The sequence below is a fragment of the Molothrus aeneus genome, chromosome Z (assembly GCF_037042795.1).
Source record: "Molothrus aeneus isolate 106 chromosome Z, BPBGC_Maene_1.0, whole genome shotgun sequence".
Lineage (NCBI taxonomy): Eukaryota > Metazoa > Chordata > Aves > Passeriformes > Icteridae > Molothrus > Molothrus aeneus.
In genome coordinates, this window is record NC_089680.1 from 58,510,927 (window position 1) to 58,531,961 (window position 21,035).

General features: G+C 37.4%; 2 protein-coding genes across 3 annotated transcripts; both read right to left on the reverse strand.

Moving 5' to 3' along the window:
- Positions 1–800: 800 nt before the first annotated feature.
- On the reverse strand, positions 801–11,642 carry CETN3 (centrin 3). 2 transcript variants are annotated; one of them, XM_066568998.1, is made up of 5 exons: positions 11,518–11,642; positions 9,298–9,433; positions 7,469–7,583; positions 4,760–4,951; positions 801–1,246 (listed from the first exon to the last, which is right to left on the reverse strand). In XM_066568998.1, the coding sequence occupies exons 1-5, from the start codon at positions 11,532–11,534 to the stop codon at positions 1,203–1,205; spliced, it is 504 nt and encodes a 167-aa protein (XP_066425095.1). In that variant the 5' UTR covers positions 11,535–11,642; the 3' UTR covers positions 801–1,202. The 2 variants fall into 2 exon arrangements, with proteins under 2 accessions (XP_066425095.1, XP_066425094.1); XM_066568997.1 differs by lacking the exon at positions 801–1,246 and having other exon boundaries at positions 4,411–4,951.
- Positions 11,643–15,438: 3,796 nt separating this feature from the next.
- MBLAC2 (metallo-beta-lactamase domain containing 2) lies at positions 15,439–20,960 on the reverse strand. The gene is made up of 2 exons (XM_066569055.1): positions 20,516–20,960; positions 15,439–18,946 (listed from the first exon to the last, which is right to left on the reverse strand). Exons 1-2 carry the CDS (start codon positions 20,958–20,960, stop codon positions 18,558–18,560), a joined length of 834 nt encoding a protein of 277 aa, XP_066425152.1. The 3' UTR covers positions 15,439–18,557.
- Positions 20,961–21,035: the final 75 nt, after the last annotated feature.

Genomic DNA, 21,035 nt, shown 5'->3' on the forward strand with positions numbered 1-21,035 from the left:
GAAGAGTTACACATAGTAAGTGGTCACTTATTAAAAAATAAGGACCAGCTATCTACAGAGATGGTACCATCCCCCTAAAGACCACTGCAGCATGTTAGAACATGTGGCACATTTAAAAGGTAGGGTTTTCAAGGAAAAAGTTTTTTGAAGACTATGAACAGACCTTTCCAGTTCTTTATCACTTTGATTGTCTGTAGAAACTAAAAGTGTCCCTAAAATAGTATGCAAAAAAACAAATTAAAAGCACGGTCAGAAGCTACTGAACTGGACAATTCTCATACTCATCCTAGAAAATACTTGTTAAGAGCCATCCATAGGCTCAGTCCCAAACACCGAATCTTTTCCCCTAAACATTCACCTCCCAAACAAATCTTCTAAGATTGCAAAATACAGGTGAGGAGTCATGGGGGTTTGTTGCAGGTTTTTTAACATACATTTTCTATTTCACGTGGGGTGTTTTTGCTATTAGATTCTAAAGCATACTACTTGGCTTGCAGGAAGTTTGCCACTGTCATTGTCTCCACAACTATCAGAATTGTGGATACTGGAGAGAGAATTGCTGGCTGACATCGGAGTGATTTAAGCATGTTTGAAATCATGCACAGTTGTGTGTCACTTGTTATAGTACAGGGGTACCAGAGTTAATAAATGGCATCTTTGAAGATGCATATGCTTGCCCATTTAATGTTGCACTTCATCTAAAAGAACAGAAAAGCTTATAAATGAAAAAAACCACATTTTCTCTGATTCATTGTCCCTTCTAGTTAAGCTCAGATTACTACAATAATAACACTTTCAAGCAGTAGTAAAGAATGTTTTATTAAAATGGAAGTTTTTCAAACCTTATGTATCAAAACTAAGGCCACAACTAATGCTAACACAAAGTCAAGAACCTCAAAAGGTTCTTATATGATACAATTTAGAAATCTGAGACAAGGCTATTTTACAAAGTTAATCAAACATTCTGAAATGCAGCATTACTTACTTGTTCTAAAATATTACATCAATTATCCTAGTGATAATATTCAATGATACAAAGTACTGAATTATCAGTGCATATAACCCATTTTTATTTTGGTCCTGTGACACCTAACTTTTTGCACCACTCCAGCTACCAAAATAAATGAAAGTACAAAACATTGTAATGGAAGCTGCCAACAACTCCTCCCTTTTGTGGTCAGTTAATTTTTTTTCTTCTAATGCTAAATATCTCCAGTCATAATAGCAATAAATTCTTCTTGATTGACTGCAAAAAAAAAAAAAAAAAAGAAAAAAATCATTAGACAAACAGCAATAAACCTTAAAATAAAATATCTGTACTTTAAGTAAAGGCTTTTCTGTTAGTATTTGTTGCATCTGATCCATTACTATAAGTGTTTACAAATTTGCTTCTAGAACAAGGGTTTTGCACGGGTTTTTTCATGAAACATAGAACCAGAATGCAACATTATGTGGAATACTAAACCCAGAATCTAGCTCACTTATAATCACTTATATTATTTCTAATTATAAAAGTAAAAAATATTCTAAAAGTTAAATATGATAGAAAAAATCTCTGAGAACCATATGTAAGATGGCTATGGAAAATAGTATTATTTTAAAGGTCTATAAAAATGTTAAGAATGGCACCTAATTTTTATTTAGTAAATATTCTCGAGCAACAATACCTTAGGTTAGTTATGACTGAATTCAGTTCTATTCTTAAAATCATAATTCAAAACATTTACATCCAACTTATCATCACAGATCAAAAAACACTATTCCTGTTTCCCCATTCTATAACACCAAATAGAAAACAAATTTTAAGATTGTTTAGCAATTATTCCATAAATTAGATAGATTTAAAATGGACATTTGATGAGCCTTTCCCATCTGAACTTTCTTCATTCTTCATTTATAATAAACAGAAATTTTACACAAATGCACTTGAAGAAATAAAGTCATAATAACACATTAATTAGTGCTCATTAACTATTTTGCTGCAGTTATACCTGAGGTACTGAGCTTACTCATATGTTAAAACAGTAAAACAGTGAACCAGTGAACTAATGCAACACTCTGCAACTAATTACTGTACTGGGGAATGATTAGAGTAAGATGGTGGTATGGAAAAGACAAGACATATAAAAAGCCCTGACTATTATCCATCCCAAACAACATGCTCAAGCTATTCCTAAACAAAGCACTGCAAAGAAGGAACTACATTCACAGCGAGAAGAATATTAAAGAAATTCAACTATGTTAAAGAATAAAAAAAAATAAAAAAACCTAAATATGTCCTGCTGTGATGTATGTAAAAAAATAGGAAACAAGTATATTTAGTCTAGCTTAGGGCCCTATGCTCTGAAATACCAGTCCATCACATAGCTACATCTAGTCCTACGACACAAAAATACTGTCACTGTATGACTTTAAAAGCACTTCCACAGCTTTTATCACAGTAACATAGTAACAACACAAATTCAAACATCGTCTCAAAAATATTCTCTGGTTTACAACATCCTTGAAATCACGCTGCAAAATGGAAATACAAATGACAAATTTTGGAACATTCAAAGAAACTTCAAAAAGCAGTGTAGTTACAATTCCCAGTACCCAAAGTAATCCTAGTTAGTAGTCCCCTTCAGATATAGGATCTGTTCATGAGTTAAGCACCACGAAAGCAGAAGCACTGTTTTTTCATGGCACCAGATTTCCCTCAATTCCATGACGTAAGTAATCATAAAAGAACAAACTAGAATCAGAACTAATAGAAAGAGAAAATTGACTTATAATCTTGAGTGTTAAAGGTACATATTTTTTCAGAGGTGGGTTTGGATACTTGTCTTAATGTTGTGCCAAAAATCTGAGGCACGAGACTGAACAGTGTTTCCATTGCATCCACACAAGATAATCAAAATTGCATGAACTGACACCACAAAGTTTTTCAAGTTAGTTATGCTCAAAACCAGAAGTAATTACTAAACCCAGGAATACCAAAGTTAAGATTATTTACATAATTAGGGGAGACAAAAATACATCAAATATACTTTCTTTTACAGAAATCTGTGTAGTAATGTACTCTACCAGTAGAGCTCAGTGGTTTTACTGTGAACATAAGGGTTCATGTAACCTGAGTACCATACAAGATACCTTAATTCACTGTGAGTAAAACAATCGCTCAAATGTAATACAGGGTTTAAACCAAAAGTAGTACTATTCCTGTATTTGATATATCAATAAAAAATGCTAACAATTAACAGTTTGAATTTTTTTTGGAGAGCAGGAAAAGAAGGAGAATTAGATGACAGCAAGATTTTGCCACATTTGCCAGGTGTTTGAAGACAAATGAAATCGTGATTCACAGAATAATTAACTTTCTCAGAATGAATCTTGAAAAGCTAGGAACAGCCTCAGTTTTCTTTAAAGAAGAAAAAAACACACAGAACTTAAACGGTAACAAAAATTATGAACATTATGCTGTCACTCTTCCATATTCAATCTTCTGCTTGATTGCTCTAACAAAGACAATGAATGGATGATTGAGTAAGAGAAAACTGAGCCACTTAGTCACAGCTGATCAATCTGATTTAAAAAGATGTAGCACTGACACAAAATAATGACTCAGTAACCCTCCTGAAAGGAACTAACAGTATATGTTCCATGTGTAGTACCCAAATACCAATGTGACGAAAGAACATTGATCCACAATTCTGACATCTCATTTGGCAGCTCCAGGAGATCAACACATGACAAAACATATTTGACAAAGAGTTATAATTTCACTCACCTCTACAGCTATGACTTCCAAAAATAACACCTACATTGAATAGCATAGAAGACTATCTGTCAAAAGGCTTACAACACAATTTTTTCCACTAGTACATGTGCATTTTGAGCCCAACATATGCCCACAAGCATAAATATCATTGTCACAGGAAAAACTGACGACCTGCTAGTGAAATCTAAGATATGAGTCATCACCCTCTAAGAATGGTGCCTGATGGACTGATACAGTCTTTATGTGCAAGATCTCTAAGTGAGTGATCTTCAAAATTCAGGTAATAAGGTTTCTAATGTAAAAATAAGGTTGTTTTGAAGATAATGAAAAATGCTTTAAGTTTCAGTTTTCACAGTGATTTAACACACATAGTATCAAACTCGATTTGCTAATTCATTCTTTATCTACCTAGTAAGTCCCTTCTGCAGCCTACTCTGTATGGACTTTGTCAGTTGCAGAGCCATTTTTCACACTATGCTTTTCAGCACTCCAAGGATCAGAAGTATGTTAAGGAGTCATGCAAGCTGATCCTACATAGACCCAGGCTACTTCCAGCATGATTTATTAGCTTAATGCTCCATAACTAGTGCTGAAAGCACAACAATGACACATTGCCACTTAAAAATATATTGAGTAAGTGACCAAAAATCTTTCTCTCAGCACTTTATTGCTTTTACTGATTAATGAGGAAATAAAAATGTAATGTAGGTACACAGAATCTCTCTTCTACCTTCAAGTACACTTTTCACCCATCTTTTAAATAGACATTGGGCTGAGTAAGAGTTGGTGGTGAATCAATTCTTAAACTCCAGGATTAGTAGCTGTCAAAAGCAATTGTCTGCATTATTTGTAAACTAAATTATGAGATGATGAAGAAGAAACTAAGATGAAAGTAGTCTAGAAGGAAATGAAAGAGGACATTTTCACAACAAAATAACACCTAAAAAGAGAACAAAATTAAGAACAAGATGATATGGTGTTGTATTTGCCAACACGTACTTTCTCCATCTCCATCCTTATCAAATTCTTCAATCATAGCCCGCAGTTCTTCATCAGACATATTTTCACCCAATTCTCTAGCAACCCGGCGCAGGTTTCTCAGACTTATTTTACCAGAGTCATCATCATCAAACAATTTGAATGCCTTGAGTATTTCTTCTTGAGGGTCTCTGTCCAGTATCCAATCTGTCACTGCAAAAAGGATACTTAAGTTAGACTAAAAAATTCAAAAAGGTAAACTCAGAATGACCTTTGCAAACTAGGACAATATGAAGAACACACTGATTTCACCTGCTCTTACATTTCTATAGAATTCAATATTTGTTTGGCTGTTGCCTGACCTCTCTTTCTCACCTCTGTTTTCCCAAGTTGAGTTGCTCTTGGGGACATAACTGCTGCCGTAGAAAGCTGCATGGCAGTTCAATCACACTTTCCACACATTTTCCAATAGGAATTTAAAGTATACAAAAGATGCCTCTCTTTCAAAATTCCAAATTTTCAGAAAAAACACCATCAACTCTTTTAGATGAAGGTGTGAATTTTTTTTACTTTACATGTTTTCATCAGGAGAGCATTTTGAGCTGGAGAGAACACTGAAACAGTAGGTTCCACACAGAATCTTTCTTTTAAAAATAAAACCACACTAACACAAAAAGCCCCCATAACCAAGCAACTGATCACATCCCAGCACCCCCAAACCTGAAAACAAAAAAAGACTAAGCACAGGGGCTATAAAGAGGATGCTGCTATGAATTACAACATGTTTATTCTGAAAGGATTCTTCAACCTTTATTATTCTTTTCAAGACAACCATTTGTCAGTTTCTGCAACAGAAAATACAAACTTGCCTCATGAAATATGAAGCAATTGCTTCAGAGCAACCAACAACAATGTATCTCCACATCTTTGGACCTACCAGTCTTGTATTGCAGGGCTAGTCTTGTATTATCAAGCCCTTAAAATCACATCAACGCTGTTTGCACAGAAAGAACCACTTACCATCTGCTACTAACTGCAGATGGAATGTCTGCTCTGGCTTAGCTAACTTGAGAGGAAAGAATTTTTCATACTTATACAAGCCAACTACAGGAATCAAGTTTATTTATCTGCATATTTACCCTAAATTTAAATATTTTTTTTAAAACAACAGTGCTGCATGACAGTATTACACAATTTGAAAAGCGCTACCTTTTGTGGCAAAAAGACAACTGAAAAATAATAAAATGTCTCTAAATACAAAATTATACAAGACAAAATATAATTGCATCTTTATGTATTTCAGTTGAACATTAAATTAAGAGAAATTGATGGCTCAAGAATTGTTTACCTATATTCAGCAGCTCTTCACAGTTAATGTCTCAATAAGCTATTTTATCTTACTCCCCAGTCTTTCTGTTAGAAGTGATATCATATTTAATTCTGTGTCAGTCATATGGCACCACAGCAATACGCTACTTCAACTCAAGTTTTCCAACAGGTTCAATCCCCTTCTAAGTATATACTGTACTTTCTACATGAATTTCCTGGCTTCTTGCACCACTTAATGACACTTGATATTGACAGCCAGGACAGAACAAGAAAACAATGAACATGACTGGGCATCGGGAATTTTAAAAGTAATTGCATGGTAATTACAGTATATTCATTTTATATAATATTACATAATATAATATGCAATTTTAAGACCAGTGTTACTATGAAATCAATACACTAATTTTCTTCCTAATACTTCCACACAGACTTTATAAATCAGAAAAGACCCAAAAATAATGTTCTCTAACTTTGAATATAACTATTAAAATATTACCTGTCATTAACAAGATATTTTGTCCAGTACTAACCTGTAAAATAATTAAATGCTGCCACATTTCAATCACTAATTCTTTTGATACATTAAGATGATTGCTATTTGTAGCCAAGAGCAAGTACTGGGGATTTGGGTGTTTTGTTCCATAAAATCTCCAGAAATAATAATACCTTGAAGAAATGGACTATCATGAGCATAATGAACTATAATGGACGTAATAAGCTAGAAATATAAACCCACACAGATTGCTTTTTGGTAAACATAAATTGTATGCAAAATCATAAATTATGCGTAACAAAAATCCCCAAAAATCTTTAAAGAAACATCAAGTCTTAAAATTCTGCAGATCACCACAAACTCAAAGTACATGAAATTTCACAATATGCAAATTTCAGATGGAAGACACAACTAGTGCTACTGGCTCTATCAGCAGTTGAAAATTCTTGTACAATATTTAAAATCTAATATTTCAATTTCTCTAATCTTCTTTATATATGAAGTCTGTAGTTTGCTTGTCTGTGTATGCATTCCTTCTCATGAAATTCAACGCCAAGTATCTTTTCCACAGCAGGAAGAATTTTACAGAGATCATGAACAGGACAAGAACATCTACACTTTAAACTAGCATTAATTCCTCTGTTTAAGCTTGAAAGAAATTGAAAGAGATTGGTACCCTACTTCCTTTTATACTGTAGCTTTTATCTCTACATATCAAATTAAGAATTCAGCAAACAAATATTTATCTTCCTTTACTATTGACCTATATTAAACAAAATATTAAATGAAATCTCCCACTTCTATTTCTTAAATAATTGAAAAAGCCCACAAAGTACAGCTTTGAAATTGTACTCACTATTATAGGCTAAATATCTCTATAGGTAGAAACACAATCAAACACATACCAACTTCATTAAAATCTTCGAAAGTGATCTTGCCTGTTGATTCGCGATCATAATCTTTAAGTATTTTCAGGACATCAGCTTTTTTCACATCAAAACCCAAGGCTCTCATTGCCACCTTTTGGAATAAAATGGAAGTGCAATCATAGATAAGGATCAAAATAAACATTTAATAGGTTTTCCTTTTTATTTCATTTATTACCTTCTTTCCAAGAGAGAAAGAGAATATCAATAGTTTAGTAACAATAATAAATAAATAAATAAATAAAAATAAAAGAGGTTGGGATATTAAAACCATTTAGAAATACTATTAAGAAATGGAACATCCAGTTACAGTGAGGAAAAAAAAAAAAACTTTGCATTTTCAGGGATTTTACAGACTGGACCAAATCCATCTCAGGACAAGTAAATTTATTCCTCATCTCTAAAACCATTTCAAAATCTTATCTTCTTAAGACAAAACTAGAAGTCATTCTGCAAATTGTATGCAACTGTATGTGCATAGATTTACAGGTCCTACAAGACTTGTAACTGCTTTTCTAGTCAGCCACAGAAGCCAACCTACATTTTACTTTTCCATTAGTGTAGAAGTCCACATTTAGTTTCCTATTTCACTTCAGAAGGCAATTGCTCAGCACACAGCACCCCTAACATCCTCCAAACTGATGAATACAGGCTAACCACTTATGGAAAACCACTGAAGTAATTATTCAAAATATGCTGATTTTTTGTACAGGAGACAAGTAATTTTTTTCTTTATGTGTTTCTGCTCTTTCACAGTATAAGCTTCAGGGTGACAATATTTGATTAGACAGCTAAGAAAGAGCTTTTCAAGTAATAATAACTGATGGGAATTCAAAGCATACCATAACCAGAAAAAGCATAACTGTAATCAAGAGAATGCCCAGCACAACCCTAGTCATAGTGACTTCCAGCAAAGATAAAATAAGTGAACTATGAAATAAAGAGAAGGTAATTGTTCTACCTAACACACTCCTGTAGCAGCAAATTAAGTACAAATAAGACTTTTCTCCTTCTTCAAATTACTTGGTAGAGCCACACTATAGAGCCAATACACTGAAGTAGGCATTCTTTAAAAAAAAAAAAAATCTCACTCTATATGTGACTGAAACACTGGCCTCTCCAAAGCTACTTTTTGTTCTTGATGTCTTAATTAGAATAAAAATGCATAGAAGATTTAAGGTGAATTTAGTGAACCCCAATTACTACTCTGTAGACTTTCTGTGGGAGGCCTTACCTAGAAATACATCCTAAACTCCATCTGCTAATAGCTATTTTAAGGAGCATCCTTCTTTGGGAAGGGCAACTACTGAACCTCCCTCAAAAAGCACACCTTATTCCTACAAATCATAGGCTTTCTTTTGAAAAATACAGGTAAGCTTTGGCTTGTAGTCAACAGTTTTACAAATTTAATTTACATCTTTTACTTACACATCTGAAACCAACACCAAGCTTTAAGTTATACAGTGTCTTTAAAAATAATCAAACAATTTTTCAAGAGTTTTTCCCTCTGTCCAAGCTTATCCTTGGACAGTTTTTCTATCTGTCCAAGCTTATCCCAGGTCAACAATTATACCAGGGTTATTTAGAATGCTGTAGCAATTCTGTTGCACATGAAGTATATAAAGTGGGAAGAAAAGCTTATTCTTACACCAACAGAATATTTCCCATTTTATTTTTTCCTTTGCTCCTTTAACCCAGCAACACATCTTGAAGGAAGTTTTTAAAGATATAGCCAGGATCTTAAGAAATCACTATGGAACAGATATATTATCTGCTATAAAATTGCTTAAATGAAAAGAAACTTCTACCTTTAATTCATGATAATTTATCGCTCTATCCTTGTCTGTATCAAACAATTCAAAGGCATCTTTAATTTCTTGCTTCTGTTCCTCAGTCAGTTCTCTTCTTTTCTTCTTTTTAGTTTTGTCTACTGAGAGGTCATTCCTATATAAAGAAAAGGAAACGTAGTGTAACAGATTTCTACTGGGAAGATGCCACTTTTATAACCTTATGCCACTTAGATAACCTTTTCCTCCAATAAGAAACTCACCATAATTTTAGGAATCACTACCTTACCTAGTCAGTATTTTCCCAGCTTGTATTCCCAGTTTAAAATAACATTAGAAATAGACAATTACCTTGTGAAATCTGAATGACACCTCCCGTCTCCCACCCAAAATAAAACCAGCAGAGGCATTTTTGTTAATAAGCAGCAACAATAACAACAACAAAAAAAGAAGGTAGAAAAATTACCAGTGAAAAAGTCTTCTTGAGGTTACAAACTAGATTAGCAATTGAAATTATACAACTCATGAAAACAGTTTGTTTCTACACTGTAGCTTAAAAAAAATAAAATAAATTTGGGCACTGACAGGCCAGTGGAAGCCAAAGTAGGCCAGACAGTCTAGCTACTAAAGCTAGCATTAGGTGCTACAAATCGGTTTTGTTGCCTGTAACGGTTCTTAGATAAATAATACTTGTAGGATTTTTTTTAATCCCTTAGATCCCACACATACACATTGTTTTGAAGATCTTTTGCTCTGTTTTGGTATATACAAAAGAGAAAAGCCCTCCAAATCAGCAAATCTTGCTCAAAGACAGCCCCCTTTTCTTTGGCTAGTCTAGGAATAAGCTTATGTTTTTAGAGGAGCATAGTAAAAGGACTAGAGAAAATAGCTACAAAATTTAAGGGAAAGAATTGCAGCTGGAGGAGAAACTGCAGCTGGATCTAAGGGAAACCATTTTCCCAGTGCATATGGTGACATGCTAGAACAGTTCCACTGGGAAGGAGTCTCCATCATCAGAAATTTTTTGAACCTGACTATAAAAGGTGCTTAGCATCCTCAGCCAGCTTTATGTAGAAGGTGCTGGACTACATGACTTCCGGAAGTCCCTCCTAACCTAAATTACTGTATAGTTTTTGTTATACTCTCAGGAATATTTTTTTATTCTCATTTGTCCTTTTGCACTAGAAGCAGAATGAGCACTGTATCACCTAGTGTAGAATGCATAAAGATTACTAATCAGAAAACTGCAAGATTAATTTTCTAAATCCCCTCTAATAAGCTACTTTATACCCTTCATTGTTGACAATTTGCTAATTTTAATCAAATCCTAAGCTTAAACACTTATCTAGCTTTTAACAACTACTGAAGCAAAAATCCCAAATACAGACAAGAAAAATGCAAGCTGCAGAAGCTGAACTTGCTTCAAACCACAATACCCTCAAAGAGTAAGATCTCTTTAACAGACCAATTGAGACAGTAAGATTTCACACAGGCTTTGGATTACTACAGCTCTTGAAAGGACTAAAATAACTCTGAGCTAGCTACGTAGTTAGGGTAGTTCAGATCTAGGGAGCCCAGATTTTGTGAGCTACGATGAAGAAATCAATTTATAAATCTGAAAGCAGATTAATACTGAACTCTTCTGAAAGAGCAGTCTGAGTACTTAAGTGTTCATTTAGTGCTTAGCATAAAATAATTTATCAAAAGAAAAAGCAGTACTCAAATATAAGCAGTTCAGTGCCACTTCTGCAACTACTTTAACCATACTAAGCATGAAGTTCTTAGACTTGAAAATTAAGGGTAACAGTTGCCATGAAAGCGTATTAATTACACTTGAAGACAAGTATTTGCCAGGTAGTGGGATTCATAAGCCAGGCTCCTTTATACAATAGCTACTAAATCAGAATTTATAAACAAAACAAAGCCGAGCCATTTAACTTTATGCCTATTCACAGGCCTTTTGAAAGCACATCAGACAACTCAGAAGCGAACCTCTCAAGGCCACACGCGCCGGACCCTTCCCACCCTTCCCTCTTCCGGCAGAGAGACGAGCCTGATCCGCCCCCGGCCGCGCCAAACGGATCAGATGTGACCGGCTGGTGGCCGGGGATGACCCAGGCCCCGCCACGGCCTGACGCGCCCCGCCTTACGCCAACAGCTTCCAAACGGGGGACGGCCCTGAGGGATCCCCACCCGCGCTCCCGAGCGGGGGAAGCAGGAAAGCGCCGTGCTCGTACCGACCTGAGGGCCAGGCTCATCGTGCCGCTGCCGGGAAGCCGGGTCCGGCAAACGCGCCCCCTCCCCTCCGCACGGCCCGGCCGCGTCCGAACCCCAGCAACGCCGCGCTCCTGCCCTGGGCGACGCCGTTCAAGCCGCGCCCCCATCAATTACCTATGTCTGATTGGCCGAGGGTCGATAAACTCCCGCCTGCGAGTCCTAGGCGCTCTGATATTGGCTGAGATCCTGCCACTCAGCGCGGAAGGGGCTGTCCCTGCTCTGAGCTGGCGATGGCTCGCGGCAGCGCCTTTGGCCGCTGAGCCGTTTCGGCTGCGAAACGGGCAATATGAGAAAGTTTTCCTAAGGAAGGATGTTTCTTGATGTTTGATCTTGATTTTCAAACCTAATCAACAAGAAAGGAGATTTAATTCTTGAAACAGATAGACGCTACAAAGCAAGCTTAAAGTGATGTCCAGGCGTTATAAAGAAAAATCTTTTGTTGGAATTTCCTTGTTAAGGTCTGGCGCACGACGTGTTTCAGTGATGTCAGACAAACAATTCAGAATTTCTTGGCCACAATTTGGCAGAACCCCCAAAATACGGAAGAAATTATTAAAGGCAACTCAGCAACTGTGCTGAATCAGCTCCAGCAGACCACTTACCAAGCTACCCACCGACTCAAGGACTGGGCATGTGGACTAATTAGCATGGGAAGTAAGAGAATAATTAACACACAGAAGATAGAATAATAATTAATAATAGAGCTATGTAACCTGAAGCCAATGAACATTAATGCATTTGTTAAAAACGCCAATCACTTGTTTTTAAAATTTTTAAAAGTTTAATAGTAATAAATTGGTTATAAAAATAGTAATACAATTAGAGTAATAATAATTTGGACAAACTGAATTAGGACAATATGAGACAATAAAGACAAAGAGTTACGGACGTCCGGGTACCTTTTTCTAGGCATCACCAGCCTGAAAAAGGACACGTGTTAACAAAGGATTAACCCTTAAAAACAATAGCCTGTTGCATATTCATACCCCTCATACATGATGCATAAATTCCATTCAAATACAGGATTCTGTCTGGTAATTGTCAACTTCTTCCTCCAAATCCTAACAGCGCCTTCGAGGCGGGAAGAAGTTCGTTTCTTCTGATAAGAGGGCCATAAATTCTTCTTCTCTGAAAGATTTAGGTGTCCTGTGGCTGCTATCTCACTGCGAGTCCTTTCTTTTTTAGAAAAGTATCCTACATATTTCCTACATTTCTATTTTAACAATTTTTATAACCTAAAACTATATTTAACACAGTACTTAAGAAAACTAATACAGCATTACTTTCTAACACAACACATATAATATTCATTTTAATATTTGCAAAAAGCCAATCATAAAATACATGCATTTTTCACAGGAAGCATTAACCAAATGGTGACTGAAGTGTGGGAAAGTAGCACCAGGAGCCCCCAACTGCACCAAGAGCCCCAAATTGCGCTGATTCATCCCCACTCTCACTTCCTCTGCAAGCTGATCCTGGATCTCAGCATAGGGGCCCTTGGCTCTTGCCTGAGCTGTACTGGGGTTATTCCTGTTCTTGTACTGTGTGCTGCTCTTGCTGACATACCAGAGTTCGTGGCCTGGCCACGAACTTGAGTCATTACCTTGCCATTGTCTACAGTCACTGAGCTGCTTACAGGTCAAATTACTCTGCAGGGAGGTCACAATCCCTGCCTGTGTTGTGACTGCGCTTCGCTTCCAAGTTGTCCTCTCTCATGGTGTACCCGTGCCCTGGCTGCTCTGTGTCAAGCAGAGTGAAATACCTGATACTGATAGTCTGTGTGTGCTTCTGGGAACTGGAGATCCACATTCAGGTCCCTACTTCTAAATTTTATAAGCTAAAAAGTTGCTCCAGAAACCAAAGTTCCATTCTTCATACATTGATTTAAGTTAGCAGCAGTGCTCATACTGCATGTGAAATAGAGATGCAAAGAATTCCAAAGAGAAAAGCCAGGCTCAAATAATAATATCTAAAAATATGGTGGTAGTAGCAGTGACTTATAAATCCTTGCATTTTCAAAGTTGGATAAACCCGTCCTAAAATGACCTCTTATGAATAGAGTTGGTAAGTTAGAATAGCACTTGCCTGTTCCTCATGCATACATATTGCCAGCTCAATAAGGAAAATAATTAATAATGAAATATACTTAAAGATGTTACTGGCTTTTACTCATCTTTTTTTTTTTTTTTTCAAACTCATCTATTGCTTTTAAAAAGTCATTTGTGGGGCTGTCTGCCAGGTCTGTCTTCCCTTTGAGTGAAAATAAATTCTTCTGTAGTCCTGATTTTATTAGTATTTGAAACTATCCTACCACTCTGTTCTCCTAAACTGAATTTGAGTGTGCAGAAGACTATAAACCTCATCCCAACTGCTCAAAATCAGATCACATATCAGAACTGTAATTAAATTAATCCTGAAATTTTTAAAGGAGAAGTTGGGCAAGATTTCATGCAAGTCAAGAGAGTTCTGTTCATGTCACTCTTAGAACAAATCATATGTAAAAGTACAAAGCCATATTAAAAACATACCAAGTATCATTGCCAGTTTGATGATTGTGAATGCATTTCTTTGTGCATCTGGACGAAACTCCTGGGAAATACCTGGCACAATTGCAGAAGTGTTGCCTAAGTTTCTGAGCCTTTTTCCATGTCAGGTCCTTTTAATTTTTTTGTTTTGGTTTGGTTTTTTTTTTTGGGGGGGGGGGGTTGGTTGTTGTTCTTGGTTTTTGTTTGTTTGTTTGTTTGGGTTTTTGAAGTATTTATTGTTTGGTTTTCCAATTTTAATTTCTGCTGAGTGCCTCATTGCCTCCCCAGGACTCTGTTGGGCATGTGTGGGAATATGCAGTTGGCGCTAAAATAATTTTTTAACCTATAATTTTTAAATTATTGTGAGATTAGTCTGTCCAATAAAATCTGAGTCGTTAGGAGTAACCATGCTGAAGACGGTTTTGGGTAGCACAGTAAAAGCAAGGAGCAGACTTATAACACCGCTGGTTTCTATTTTGATATTCGATTCTGTTATTTTCATGGTAAATGCAGCCCCCGCCCGACTTGTGGCCACCCGGTGGCGTCGCTCCCCGCAGCGCGGCGCTGGCGCGGTCAGCGGGCAGGACAGCGAGGGGACATTGCCACCCTAGGGACACTGCACGGGAAGGGGCATCCCGCCCCTACGGAGCCTGCACGTGCAGTAACAGGCTTTGGGGTAGGATCCCACTACGCCAAGCAAGGCGCGGCTGTGTAAGCTAGTAAAGTGACTTCGCAGCATTCTGGAGTGCCTGGACTACTGATGCACCTCGAACGGCTTTCTGACTGCCCTGAAAACCCAGGGCAATACAGCTAAAATGTTTTGGCTAGCAGCTCCCTCGTGTAATAGTTAAAGTCAAATAAATTTAAAACAGAACATAATGAATGGTTTTTTTTTTTTCATTACTTCTCGATAATTTCTATACTTCCTAATTCAATTTGAAAGTGAAAGGACTTTAGATGGAGTAGTAGTATTTTGGGTAATACAGGGTTGAATTTTTAGACCCAAGAGGTACTGCTTACTGATTTAAGTTACATGTGCATTAATTATAAATAGGAACTTGGACCAGTGTTGGTTGAATGCTGAGACCTAGATTTTTAACATTAAATAATAATAATAATTCCTCCTCTTCCTCCACCTTTATCTCCCTCAGGCTCTCCTTAGCAGAGCTGCATTACTTTGTTTTCTTTGGCTACAGATGTCTGCTTTTACAAGGCAAAGTGCATGTACAATGTGTAAACATTTTAAATGCAGTTTCTTTCTCAGAAGCATAATTCTGCTAGGAACTTGTAAATATAGTCCATCTAGAATGAAAAGTGCTTCTGTTGAGAAATACATAGAAATCATTACTTAAGTGCATAGGATTATAATATTTTATTATGATAATACATGAAAAAAAATTATGTGCAAACTGTAGTTTAACATTGTAACAGCCTTGACAGATTACAGAACAAAACTTCCCATCTGATTTTTATATCAACTCCCCAGTCTACTGAAAACTGCATCAACATATATTTAGATGTTACTAAGAAATCAACATAGTTCTAAATGTTCACATGACACAGTATTTAAACTTACAATGCATTTTTCAAATAGTTAATCCAAATAGTGTTAAAGGACCACTGTCAAACTCTTATGATTAAAATTTGTTAAGTCTTAACAAAAATAATCAGAAACCATTCTCTTAAGATAATTTAAATATTATTTATCTAGTAGTGAATTTCTTGTAATACAAAAAATAATTTCATGACTCAAAAAACTACTTTCATTTGGATTAGCAGCAGTTTACTAACAAACTCCACTTTGGGTTACGTGCATGTAAAGTTCATTTCTGAGCTAGGAAATTATCCCCTAGATTTTGGTAAAATAAAAAAGTCAAAGTTTTGGTTCGTACTTAGTGGACTTAAGCATAGCTTAATAGGGCATTTTGACAGTGATCTGACCATTTAAGGATCTTTGCTGATAGAGGTACTGAGCAGAGATTTAAACACAAATTATGGAGGATGGAGGTAATTCTTTCCTTCTGAACTGATGTTGCCTGTGAGTCTTCTCGTAAAAGCTCAGGCTTTAAAATATACTAAAATCTGGCTACGGAGATTCTAATATTGGATCAAATAAACAAACTGATAGAAGTATAACACAGAATGCCAATTCAAAGTGATCTTACTTTTCTAGTGATCATCTGCAAAACTTAGCAACTTGACATCCATATTGGCAGGCTTTGGATTTCTTGGTGACTGCTTTAACGCACAGGGTTACCACCAGGGCTCCCAGAGTCTTCACAAAAGCATTGTTTAAAAAGAATGATTATTACTGGTGTTACACCACTGTCAACTAAATTGCAGGAATTCAAATAATGTGAGGTAACCTGTGACACCATGGCATCCTCTGGATAAGAAATATATATACTTCAGCCTGCTTCCCATGCTGTTTTTGTATTTCTTCCTCTGCCACTGAGGCAAAGATAAACACCTCTTGGTTTTATGATATAAGTCTACCCACTGAACACTCCTCATCATACACTGATGTACATGGCTTTCTCAAAAAAAAGAGACTGTGAACTGACGAGTAACAGGTCTTTGAAGTGCTGCATCTCTGCACATGGCCTGCCCACTCACAATTTTGCTTGAGCTTGGAGATAGGCACTTCTAAGAAGAACTAGGCAACAATCAGTACAAATCCTGGTAAAGAATATATTCACAGTAAAGGCAGGGGTGCAGTCATCTATGAAAAGGAAAAAGCCTTACCTAAGATACTCGCTTTTATCATTTTTAGACAGAGTTGCTTTTTAAATTTTGTAATAGGTTAGTCTTTTTTCCACAAGAATTTGCATCTATTTAGAAGGCTATCAACTTCCTCTCCCTCATGCCTTAAGACAGAGCACAAACCTCTGGCTCCCTTACTATTGACTATGATGGGGGCAAAACCTTCTGCATGAAGTGAAAGCCAAATAAGAAAAGTTAAACTGCACTAAAATTTGAGAGAAACATTTGCAGTCTTTTTTTGAACATATATATGTCTATGTACAAAAATAAATTCTGACAGTGTCCATTTAAAAAAGTTAAATATATACAAACTGTTAAAATAATTACACAAACTAACCATTTCAGCGGCTTTTAAATATCACACATTCAATTTTCATAAGCAAATTGCAATGCTATTTAGCATTTCTCAATATATTCAACATATTTTTTGGAACAAACTCAATGCAACACACTTTACATTTCAGAACAACTACGTGCAGCACATGCTTCAGATGCACACAGTAAACCATTTGAGTTACATTCACTTTGTGATAAAAAGTGTACTGGCTGCTTAATGCAGCACCTTCACTATGGCAAGGTCATGTTAAAGTCTCAATCCCTCCCCTAACACAGATGATTAACAACCAAGCTACAACACTGTCACATAAAAATAACCTTTAGCATAAACAAATGCCTTAAGTTTGTCACAGTTCCCTTCTCTCAGCTTTCCAGAATAACAAACTCTCCAAATATTTTTATAAGCTGATCAGAAAAAAATAAACACATCCAGCAAAATCTCAGTCCACTTTGTAACTACATTACAGGGTAACATAACACCTTAATTCACTAGTTCACAAACTGTCTAATTGCTAACTCACAAGCCTACAAACAAAACAGTTCCCTAGCCAATGGTGAGTGAGAGTGCTCCTGCATGCTCTCTTTTGCCTGGTGCAGTGGTTCCCTGCACCACACCAGGAAACATGAAAGCCTCAACAGTCTGTCTGCACCAAAAGCTTTTGTGATAAACTGATGTATCTGTGATTTACAGCTTGAAAGTTTGGTCTATAGAATTTCCACGTGTTTATGTATTCTAAAGAAAATGCCAAACGAGTACTTTGCAAAGATAAAGCTTCAAGTGGTGAGAGGTGCAGCAGATAACCAGAGGTGCAGCAGATAACCATGCCCACAGGTGGCAATGGCTACAGAATTATCACTTTCTGCTCACCGACTCCTGCATAGGTGTTGCTCCTGCTCTGACCTAATGGCACTGGTCCTACCACACACTAGATCTTAACAAGAGCTCTCTCAGGTCAAAACCTGAGCAGGAGGTGATGAATAATCACAAGTCTAGTACTATATCAACAAGGTTTCAAGCATGAATGTAAAACCTCTCCTTTTAGTATTTATCCATCTGCCAGAGTTGTAACAAAAATAAAGCAATATATTTCAATTTAAATAAATAAAACAATATATTTCAATAAAACAAGATATTGCAATACATGTAAAAACATGCTCTGAAAAAGTAGAAAGAAAAATTATGGCTTTGGCTAAAGCTACTAGTTCACAGAGTTTTTATAAAAATATGAATAAAGTAGGAAAAAACAGGGAGAATTTTTGAGCTCACCTCTATCAATTGGCCATCTTTTTGCTAACAGATAATGCTTCTGCTTGTTATTGATGCTTTCACAACCCATTTGGTTTTACAGCATGTGACAGATCACACAGAATTGACTGTCACTGAGAAGTGATTCTTGAATTTGCAACATGAAGTGCTATGCTTGCAATGGATCTCATAGCACACGTAGAGATCTTGTGACAGATTCCAGCTTTGGAAATGTAGTTGGAAGCTAAACAATACAGCCTTTCTGCTCCAAATATGTTAAAGTGCCCAGGTAGTACCTTCTCCACAAGACCTCTATCTACTAACTCCATCAGGCGCTGGCAGCTTGCAATGTAGTCACTGATTCTGCTGTAGGGAAGCCAGTCAATCATAGATCCATCATACACCACATCTCCGCTGAACAAAATCTTCCGGTCCTTGTCATGTAAGCAAATACTGCCTCGTGAATGACCAGGCATGTGCATGACAGTGAGCTGTCGATCTCCGAGGTTGATCACGTCCCCTGCAAACAGATTTGTTACAGAAAATTGTATGCATTTGCCATGTTTCTTAAATGACATAAAGAGAACTACCTACTCATTTGCAGAGTTGATACATACTACCTAGTGGGAGTGGGGCATTTATTTTCTTCGTGAGTGCCAAAGAGGTGTCTGAAATACAAGCTTAACAAAAAGGTATTTTCCAATGATACTAATGGTTAACACAGGCTTGGGTTGTATTATGGAATATACTCACATTCTAATAAATTGCACAAGGTGAAAAGCAATGCAGTAGAGAAAATGAAATGGGAACAAATAGAACACAACTAAGCTGGGTCTTCAACAGTTTGCAAAGAACGTATTTCACAATTTATTATAATTTTACCCTTAGAATTCCTTTAGAATTGCACTGCTGTTACTCCTAAAAGGCATAAGGCTAAAACATAAATTGCTGGAGGAGAACCAAGCAAGACAGGTAGGTACACACCTGTCTTGACACACTTTCTCCACTTCATTCATTAAGATATAAAAATAGAACTTTCTTACTATTAGGTCATTTTTTTGACAGCTTAAATGTGAATGCCTTTTAGTTGTACCAGCCACTGAACTGATACTTGTGTCTCATGTCTCAGTTAGCATCTTAGAAATTCTGATGCTACTCTGGCAGCCAGTGTACTTGCTCTTTGAAAAAAGTATTTTTTTTAAATAATTCTCCCTACTTTTTGAGGAAAAAAACAACTCAAACTTCTATTGATTTACTATAGTTAAATGTCACTATAGTTATTTAACTATTATTATAGTTAAATGTCATCCAATCTTTACTGAAGCTTCCAGTAAGTTCAGTTCTGCTTTTCCAGCAACTATGTGGGATGGCCTAATAAAGCCAAGAAAAGAGTAAGCACTGTGCCTAAGGTGTCACCTGTCTGACACCCACTCTTTAACATCTACTGAATAGTATTGCATAGTTTAGGTGTTTTGTTACCAAAAAACCTAGTCACTGTCTCCCATTAGAGACTAAATGATCTTTTTTTTATCTGCAACAAGCCACTTCTGTAAATGCTACATCAGTAACACGTGATTTTTTAAATTTTACATAAGTCAGGTAAGATTAAATAAATGTATTTATGTAAAATTCACATAAATTCTGTAAAATAAAAACTATTCTCAGTAGATATTTCAGGAATTGTTCTTTTAACTGCACTTTCCATGTTTTGACAGCTTATAAACAATAAAGATCACCAGATGTCAGAACATGACCTGCTGACATACCATTTGAAACCTAAGGATAAACCTGGGGTACTCAATTAGTCACCTAAAACACTGCTGAGTGATTCTTATTCTATATGGAAAAAAACCCAGCCGCCAAAACCTTCAGAACTGGTAGAAACTATTTAACCCAGTACGAGTCTTTCTGGTCCCATGCTGACTGCGGGTGGCTTTTAGGTCCACAGGAGTGACAAAATTAATCAATTTGATTATTTTATAAGAGGAGCTGGGTAAACCAAGAGGCGCTCAGCGGCAAAGAAGCTGCTCTGTAATACCCAGAGCACTGTGCCCCAGCACCCCTGGGCGCGGCGAGGCCGCCCCCTTACCCTCGTGCAGCAGGCGACTGGGCCGGACGGGCGGGACGCGGAACTGCCGTGCGCTCCAGCCGGGCCGCGGCGGTCGCGCCACCTCCCGGTCTGACAGCCACGTCACGGCCTCGTAATTGTCGCCTTGGAGCAGCGCCGACGCCTCGGCGCTGTGCACCGCCACCTCCTCGAAGTGCTGCAGCCCGCCCGAGTGGTCGAAGTGGACGTGGGTAGCCACGGCCAGCAGCGGCCGCGGCCCGGCGCCCTCGGCCGGCGCCAGCAGCCCGGCGTCACGCAGGTAGTCGGGCAGGCTGCGCAGTCCAAGCCCCGCGTCAATCACCACGTCTCGCTGTGAGCCCCGCACCAGCCAGATGTTGGCCCGGTTGCCCGACTCGTAGAAGCGTTCCTGGATCCAAAAGATACCGCCACCCAGGGGCTTGTGCGCGAACCACTCCAGCGCCGACATGGCCCGGCCGGCGCTGTGGGCCCACGACCCGCCCCCCCCGCAGTTCCCCGGCGGCGGCACGGGCGGGGCCGAGCG